Source organism: Dendropsophus ebraccatus, chromosome 11 (assembly GCF_027789765.1).
Source record: "Dendropsophus ebraccatus isolate aDenEbr1 chromosome 11, aDenEbr1.pat, whole genome shotgun sequence".
NCBI lineage: Eukaryota > Metazoa > Chordata > Amphibia > Anura > Hylidae > Dendropsophus > Dendropsophus ebraccatus.
The window spans coordinates 39,675,987-39,685,875 of record NC_091464.1 but is presented as its reverse complement, the minus strand read 5'-3'; the positions used below and the strand labels follow the sequence as shown (position 1 = coordinate 39,685,875).

At 39.3% G+C, this 9,889-nt stretch overlaps 1 protein-coding gene across 1 annotated transcript; it reads left to right on the top strand.

Annotated features, from left to right (window-relative positions):
* The first annotated feature begins 536 nt into the window (after positions 1-536).
* KLHL34 (kelch like family member 34) lies at positions 537-3,477 on the top strand. Its single transcript, XM_069945175.1, has one exon. The coding sequence runs from the start codon at positions 1,055-1,057 to the stop codon at positions 2,831-2,833; it is 1,779 nt and encodes a 592-aa protein (XP_069801276.1). The 5' UTR covers positions 537-1,054; the 3' UTR covers positions 2,834-3,477.
* The last annotated feature ends 6,412 nt before the right edge of the window (positions 3,478-9,889 follow it).

Here is a 9,889-nt window from a genome sequence, read left to right as displayed (position 1 = left end):
GCACTTTTTTTTAAAAAAAAATCTGTAACCATGTACTGTAGATTAATAAACTGGTATTTTAAATGAAGAGTATTTGTAATATTGCTTCATAATGTATATTAATATACCTATGCTTATTATAACGGATCCTATGTGAGGGTGGGAAGAATTGCTTGTATTTATGCTGCTCATCCATGAACTACATATAGATGTCACATGCAATCAGATTCCTTAAGAGATATCTGCTCAACTGTGCAGAACTATGTACATAGCAGTGTATGACCACTGGAGATTAATAAGTATTTAATGTGCACACTGTATTGCATGAACATCATAACAAAAAGTGTAATATTATCCTTTGCAACAATTGTATAATTTAACACTATATGTGTCCCCAACAAGGATGTATACAGGATCACTTTATGATGTGTTGGCATTCATGTGACATGAAATTATTCAGGGTATTCAAATGAGCTTGTGCTTTTGTTGCAGGAACTGGTCTGTCCCCCTTCAGCTGCAGCTCTGATCAGGGACAGCTATGTAATGTTGTCTTGTGTTTGCATTCTATTCCTGTAGCTGTGAGTTATGATGATATCATTCTCCTAAGACTGGCGATACACATGTCAAACTATTGCGGCGCTTAATAAGGATATTTACTATAGTCTTCTAAATTTGGTAAGTCCATCTCTAATCCGCGGCTGTTGATTTGATCTTTAAACAAATGCTTTCAGTGGAAGTGACAAAAGGGTCATCTGAATAGAAAGTGCTTGGGACTATACGACTGTGTTATCATAGAAGTGGATGACAGACCATCACACAGCAGGACAGGAGTCTGAACCAACAGATGAAAAAAGAAGAGCATTCATGTTTTTGGGACAATGCAAGTCACATCCTTGGATCATAAAAATAAGGAACTTTGCTGCATATCAAATCCTGCACTGGAGAAGGTGAGCAAAACAAATTGTAACTTTCTCGCAATGATATTGCACGGCTAAGGCAAACCTAAGATTTCCAAGTGCTGCATAAGGAGTGACTGCTGCAAATATTTTTAGATTTCATGTAATCATTATGCATCATGAGCTATTTCTTGGCTTTCTGCAAGTCCCATCGTGGCATGGTATTTACTCAGTACCAGTTGCTTCGATCTTATGGCCACCTGTGTGATGTGTCTCTAGTAGTGGATGGACATGAGTTCCCGGCTCACAAGTCGTTGCTTTCTTGCTCAAGTGACTACTTCAGGGCAATGTTTAAAGACTATACAAAGGAGTCCAAAGCCTCTGTCATCCATCTGAAAGTTATCACAGCGACAGGTCTGCAAAATCTATTGGATTTTATCTATACATCATGGCTTTCTCTTTCTATGAATACTTTGGAGGATACGTTGGAAGCAGCGACTTACCTGCAAGTAATGGATGCTATACCGTTATGCAGCAAATACCTAATCAATAACTGTGACTTGGATAATTGTTGCTTTTGTGCCAATATTGCATTAAAGTATTATCTTTTTGAAGCATTAGTGGAAATAGAGAAGTACATTGTTCACCACCTATGGGAGCTGTTACAAGAGGATGTACAAGAGACTGAGCTGCTGGAATTAAATGCAAAGTCAACGATCAGGGTAATGCAGTCAGATGATATTCCAAAGGTGACTGAACAAGGTCTGTTGGATTTGCTTCTGAAGTGGCTACAGTATGACAGAACCAGGCTGCTACATGCTAAGGTGCTTTTTGAAAGTGTACGTTTTGGGTTACTGTCATTGGAAACCCTTCGAAAACTCTACACACAATCTGAGGTTCCTTTAATGCCATCAATCAAAAGTCTCATTATAAAAGCAATCAATTATCATTCATTTCCATCCAAACAACCCATCTTACAAGACAAATCTAGCACCCTGAGAAACCAAAAAGGATGGATTCTACTAGTAGGAGGCACTGCCAATGGGGAACTAGTGGAAAATGTTCTAGGATTTGATGTCTACAATCATAAATGGAGAATGGTGACAAACCTGAAGATGAAAGTTCAGCATCACTGCACCTGTGTAATCGGTAACTTTTTATATGTGCTGGGGGGAGAAACTCCCGACAATTTAGAGAGCAACTCAAGCTCCTTGTCACCTACTAATGTTGTTTATCGCTTTGACCCAAGGTTTGGCCAGTGGATGCAAGTCTCAGCAATGTTGGAGAAAAGGGCTCAGTTTTCTTGTTGTGTTGTAGATAACCAAATATTTGCCATAGGAGGAAGAGGAGATGGGGTGGCTATACATTCATCAGTCGAAGTCTATGATATAGGCAAAGATATGTGGACACAGTCTAAAGAGCTCCCTTTCAAAATCCATGGCCAAGCAAGTGCTGTGCACAATAACATCATCTACATTTCTGGTGGAAAGTTCGATGGACAGGTAAACAGCTGTAAAGATTTATACTCTTATAACAAACTGGAAGGACAATGGAGGAAACAGGCATCAATGACAATTGCAAGGTATGGGCACCAGATGGCCACTGTTAATGATGCCATATTTACATTTTTAGGAATCTATGAGCCTTTCTCCGACATAGAGAAATATGATCCATTGAACAATCAGTGGAGTCGTTTGAGACCAATGACCTTTGACCGTTTTTGTTATGGTCTGGTGGTGGTAGAGCAAACCGTTCTTCTACTTGGAGGCAAGAAATGGCAGGACTCTCAGGAGGTGGCGACACACAATATTGTTGGGTATGATTCTGAAAATGATTGCTGGGAAGAAATCTGCAGCCTAGCCTTTCCGTTCTGTGGTCTACAATGCGATGTTCTCCAGCTGTCGGACTCGAACGAGAATGAGGAAAAACAAGCAAAACCATGTACTCAAATTAAGTGATTGAACTGGTAATGTATCTGAATATGCAAATGCAATGCTAGAATTTAAAGGGGTTGTCCAGGATTTAAAAAAAAAAAAGGGCATCTCTTTTTTCCAAAAATAGCACCAGTCTTGTCTATAGGCTCAGTCCAATTTAAGTGACTAAGGCTCAGCCACAATGCTAGATATAGCCTTTGGACAAGAAGAGTGATGAGTGAAGACTTTTACCTAATGCCATCTCTTTATAATAACTTGTGTGGTTCTCTGTAGGTTTATAAAATAGGGAGGTGAAAGATAAATTATTATCGTAGTTTGCTCATATTTATGTGTCTGTTGTCATCTGAGAACTGAACCTAAACAAGAAGTATTGATATTGTTATGTTAAAGGGATTGTCCAGGGAGTAGAAGACAGCTAAAGGCTACAGCAATCCTCTGCCCCCCCCCCCCCCCGGCAGCCCCTTTAATAGCCATAGTAACATAACATAACAGGAGTGGATGACAGTAGATGTAGATGACAAAATATGTATTCTGTGTCCAATATAGTAAATGCTTCTACCTCATAACATTGCAGTTTTGCCTTCTGCTCTCACACTGGACTATATGCTATGGTAATAAGCCATGCCTTGTTTTGCTATTGAATTACTTAGTTGTATGAATTCTTATACCTTGCTATTCCAATAAATAATGTTTTGGATTGTTAGTAATTGATTTGTTACTATGAATGTATTTAATTGGTAGTTAGTCATTTTTCCTATGGATCACTCATAGAACCAATTTTCTTTTATTCTTTTAGTGCACCTAGAAGCAAAGGAAAGCAATGCTGCAAACAGTCTTGCTTACAAATGATCCGAGTGTATCTATAGTTGCAGATTACAAACAATTCATGCATAGTCTGATTGTTAGGTTTGGGACAGAAGGACACAAGACAGGTGAGGCCCCTGCACTGGCACCTGTCCCTGCCTGCTTACCACAATCTGCTCTAGGCAGAGGTGGGTAACTGAGCGATGGTCCCTAACCTATTTAAGTGTAACACAGGGACAATACAGAACAAACAAACACAATATATTGGAGTCAACAAGCGGGAGTTGGTATTTGTCAGTTGTCGCGGTACAGGATCAGAAGTCAAAGGAATAGTTGGGAAGCCTAAACCAGAATCTGGAAACCAGGGAATACAATCAGGATAAACGCTATCTTAGTTACTCTCACAAGGAGGCTCACATGGGGAGGATATTTATGGAGGCTGGAGGCCAAGCCCCAGAGCATGATTGGGGCTGAGACTCCAGCCCCAGACCTCTATGCATCCGTGACTGGTGGTGCCAGCCGCCAGTCAGTTACCAAAAACACATTATACCTGGTTCGATTGGCTGGGAAGGGTAAAGCCCTACCCACGGCAACAACAAAGTAGTGCCGCTGCGTCCCAAGCAACTGGCCGGGCTTGTTACCAGGACGCGGTTGAAAGCAGGAGGTCAGCGGAACGCTCCGGCAGTGTCGGGAGCCAGGCATGCCGACTCCTGAGACATATCTTCCGTCTACATAGAGAGATTATTGATTGATCACTCCCTATTCTCATTGGGGCTCACAATCTAAATATCATATTGACCAATTGGTACAAAACAATACTAGAGGAAAACCCATGTAAATACTGCAAGAACATACAAAAAACATGAAAAAGTTGCCATTGGTTGGATCAAGACATTTCAACAAATCTGCCAAATGTGAATGTAGCTTAAGGGCATTTATAGGCAATGTCTTCTTGACATAAACATTGTGCCAACTATGTCAAAAAGTTTGGGTCTTTAACACAAAAATTTGTCATAACCATAAACAGAATAAAACCAGGATATGGTCTATTTATAAGCCAGATGATTGAGAATATCTCAAATGTTTGTCTCTTTGCCAAGTACATGGTTTTCTGCAAGACATTTTCAGATAAATGGGATCAAGTATTTGGAAAAACTCCTGCACCAAATCTGCCACGTGTGAATGTACCCTTACTTTTACGAAACATTCAAGTCGCTAATATAACACCACTCCACAATCCTACATGTATATGACATCTTAACTGGGTTCACACTACGTATATTTCAGTTAGTATTGTGGTCCTCATATTGCAACCAAAACCAGGAGTGGATTTAAAACACAGAAAGGCTCTGTTCACACAATGTTGAAATTGAGTGGATCGCCGCCATTTAATGGCAAATATTTGCTGTTATTTTAGAACAACGGCTGTTATATTGAAATAATGTCAGTTATTTACTGTTACATGGCGGCCATCCACTCAATTTCAACATTGTGTGAACAGAGCCTTTCTGTGTTTTTAATCCACTCCTGGTTTTGGTTGCAATATGAGGACCACAATACTGACTAAAATATACTGTGTGTGAACCCAGCCTCAAAGAGAATTTTGATTTTGTCACCCCCTTAAAGAGAAACTTAGGGGGAGATTTATCAAACATGGTGTAAAGTGATACTGGCTCTGTTGCCACTAGCAACCAATCAGATTCCACCTCTCATTCTTCACAGACTCTTTGGAAAATGAAAGGTGGAATCTGATTGGTTGCTAGGGGCAACTGAGCCAGTTTCACTTTACACCATGTTTGATAAATCTCCTCAGTTTGAACACTTTTTCACTCTCCCAGCAGAAGTATGGTGAGACTGTTGCCCTGTGGATCAATGTACGATTTGGTGCCTTCAAGCATCTAATAACATGATCTGGTGATTTTCCTCTTGTATATGTTGACAATGTTACTTTTGAAAAAATAGAAGCAAATGTTGCTGATTCCCATCACATCATTGTGCCAAATATGCTTCTTCACATCATCTTAAACATTAGCCTTTGCTCCTTCACTTCAGTTATGCCAGCTGTTTGATTACATGATATTTCAGTAACTGAATGATCAGATGTAATGAAGTGCGTTGAGACACTTCACAAAGTGCGCTCCTAATTTATCTCATACACCAATACTAAAGTATTTGTCAAATACATGATTGTAATGAGGCTAAGGGCCCTATTCCATCGCATAATCGTTAACGATTAACAATCTCAAACGACCACTATTGCGAAAGACCTGAAAACATTCACTCATTTCCATGGAACGATAATCGTTACTTATGTTCATATTTGCGATCGTTTTCTCTTCGCTATTTATTTGCTATTGCATTCGTATCTACTGCAAACGACCGAACGATGTCTTATTCAATGCGAACGTTTTGCGAACGAGCAACGATAAAAATAGGTCCAGGTCTTATAAAGCGATCAACGATTTCTCGTTCGGTCGTTAATCGTTAACTGCATTTCAACCGAACGATTATCGTTTAGATTCAAACGATTTAACGATAATTTGAACAATAATCGTCCGGTGGAATAGGGCCCTAAGAGTGTTCTCGGGACCGCCGTACACAGCCATGGGCAAGTCACTCACCAGAATGAAAAGGAACGATGATGTTCACTCAACCTTTTTTTTAAACTTTGTAGCAAATACATAAATCATAGATAGAATACAAAACCATGTCTATAATAGCTGAATATTCTGCTTTCTGGCTTTTAACCAATAACATATATTTTTAAAGGGGTTATCCAGTGAAAATATTTTTCCTTCAAATCAATTCAGTCAGAAAGTTATACAGATTTGTAATTTACTTATACACATAAATCTCACATCTTCTAGTACTTATCCGCTGCTTTATGTCCTGCAGGAAGTGGTGTATTCTTTTTAGTCTGACACAGTGCTCTTTGCTGCCACCTCTGGCCGAGACAGGAACTGTCCAGAGCAGGAGAGGTTTTCTATGGGGATTTGCTACTGCTCTGGACAGTTCCTGACATGGACAGAGGTGGCAGCAGAGAGCACTGTGTCAAACTGAAAAGAAAACAATATTTCCTGCAGGACATACTGCAGCTGATAAGTATGGGAAGACTTGACATTTTTAAGTAGACGTAAATTACAAACCTATATAACAATAAAACCAGTTTATTTAAAAGGAAAATATTTTTGCTGGGTAACCCCTTTAATATCAAGTAAAGGGAAAAAAAGATGGAATCAACAACAAAAAAGAATCCCATTTTTTGGTGCTCCTCCTTAGGCTTTTATGACTGGAATGGACTTCACTAGTAATAAACAATATTGTTCATCAAGCTGGTTCCAGTTTTCTTGAAAGCAGGTGACAGATTACCTTTGCAGAATAGAGTTTTGTCTTTTTTTTTCACCATGCATTTTACTCACACTCCAATGAGGACCGTTTGCTGTCCATGTCAGTGACTTTATATGCCTTTTTCTGAAGACAGGCTAACATCTTTAGGATATATTCACACAATACATAAACAACAGTCGTTCCACCGCGAATGGACGCTGTTTAATGCTACCTACGGACGGAATTAATGATCCTGATCATTAATTCTGTCTGTTGGTAGCTTTAAACAATGGCTGTTCACAGGGGAACGGACGTTTTCTGTGTAGCTTGTGAACATAGCCTTACAATGTAGCAAGATGCATAAACCCCCTGAAAAAAAAATTGACTTCATCATCATCAAACCAATTTCCTATTAATAAAATGACATACAGTAGTGTGCAAATTTCTGAGTCCACCTGTGTATTGACTGCCTAAGTAATGATTGACATCACCCCTGGTCCCTTGTCTTCCCCAGGACCATAAATTGATCTGGAAAGACAATTGTTGTCTTCAGATAGTTATCTTATACAGATTGGTGATTCATCACAGAGGATGACTTTTATTAAATCCTCCACACAATGTTGAGTGACAGCAGTAAGGGGCAACATTTAAGGCAAGAGCTGCAGGGCTGTCTAAGCTCTGCAGTTCCCGATCCCCTGCTCTGATCACCATTGTGCCAAGCAGCCTCCCCCTGGGTAAGGTATATAATAATATACATTACAAAAGGGTGGGGTGGTGGGAACAGGATCTGTACTATATAGCACAGTACAGCAGTGCTCGATCAGAGCAGGGAATTGGGAACTGCAAGGCTTAGACAGCCCTGCAGTTGCCAACACAAATCCAGGTTGATCCGAATTTCTCAGTGTGCACATACCCTCAGAGTGGGAAATAACAGACTTTGTTATTTCTCTTTTTTGTATAAATGTACAGTATTCTATAACTGAAACATTTTATAAAAATTTATTTTAAAAAAGCAATGTATTAGCAAAAAAAAAAAAGTTTTTGAGTCTGCAAAGTACCCATTAAATAGCTCACAGTAAAGATAGCTTTGTGCTGCAGCTGTCTGCTCAAGTTTGTTATGGTGCTTTAAGGGATTAAAGGGCCCTTCACTGGATTACTGGAGAAAGCCATCTATAATCGATTCTCCTGAATTACTGTGTAAAGTTAATGGTGATTATCTGAATAGGGATCAACTGCAGTGTTTCTATGAAAATAAGACAGTGGAAAAAAGGCTAGGGCTTATTTCCGGGGTAAGTCTTATTTTTGTTCATGAACAACAATCCCTTTCTTGTATTCCACAAAATAGTTTTTTTCTTTTTGAACTTTTGTTGTCTGGGGGTAAAAATGTACCATTACCTATACATTATATCATTTAGAGATGAGCAAATCTATACACAGATTTGGCCTGAATCGGAAGGGAGGAGACGGGACTCTGGATCGAGACTTGTAAGCTATTCAGCAGTTTTTACCATCCTGTGACTGGGGGTAGTGCACACTTGTCTTTGTCCAGGATGAACGGGAGCTATGGTATGCCTATTCTCCATTTCCGTGATGTCACAATCCATTACCTAGCACTATTTCAAGCCTATTCCAATTTCACTGCAAAATCAAGCTAGATATTTTTGGAGACATAAAGGGGGATTTATTAAACTAGTGTGAAATAGAACTGGCTCAGTTGCCCCTAGCAACCAATCAGATTCCACCTTTCATTTTTCAAAGAGTCAGTGAGGAATGAAAGGTGAAATCTGATTGGTTGCTACGGGCAACTGAGCCAGTTTCACTTTACACCAGTTTGATAAATCGTTCCCTACATTGTATACTTAATACCTTACTTACCTTTACTCACAACCCATTTCAGTATTCATGGATGATGCTGTAATACAACCCTACTTTTCACATCCATATAAATGCATTACATATAACTTTCAAAATGCTTTCAAATAAAAAATATACTCCCTAATTCATAATAGAAATGATGTGGGAAAAGCAGCTGCAACCTTGAGTGTATTATTACATGATGGGGATACTGAGGCGTACATCAAGCTCGGAAAAGACACAATAAAGCAAAAATTTCTCATTCCGGTTACTCTTAGGATCATGACAAATGATAAAACAAAGACAACTGATATTAATAAAGAAATGCATTTACATTTGCATCTCTCGTGTATTGCATGTGTATGTGTGTCTGGATGTGTGTACGTTACATACTCGCACCAGGTTTTCTGTAATACAATGGTAAATGGTGCAGCTGTACAGGGCCCCTTGTGGTGCTTCGTATGATGAGGTCATATTTGAGTCTTTCAGCATGTCCTATTCTGGTATAACACGAGAAATCTTCTGCTTCTATGGTATTTGTAGCCGGTATTTGTTACATGCTAGAGTACAAAGAATGGGCAGAACTGGCTGACATGGCAACAATTACAGGTAAGTTAAGAGTGGGAAAAATTCAAGAAAAGTCAGCTCACCATGTGCATGAGACAGATGGGTTCCTTTAGCATTGAGCACAGAAAGCTAAGAGCAGAGTTAGTTCTTTTGGGGACCATTCTGTTGGACTGTATATTGCCATTTCATATGCTATTGTGAATATGGACTAATGCACTCTCCATTTGTGTCCAATTTCCAGTGGCTACCAGTAATGCACCATGCGTGCATTAATCCAATGAGAAACTTGGTCACCTCTGAATGTGAATTATTTATCTTTGGTTTTCACTTATTTGTCTTTATGTGATAGGGCTTAGGACAATAGTGTTTTGTAGGATTATAGGGTCATTTTAAGGTTAAAACTGTGGAGTCACCCTTTCTTAGGCAAGAGCTCAGCTAAGAGCAAGCTTGAAGTCACAGTATTTTGCCCATAAAAACATTTCCAGTAACTAGGGATGGTCCGAATCTGCCAAGGTTCGGGTTCTTATG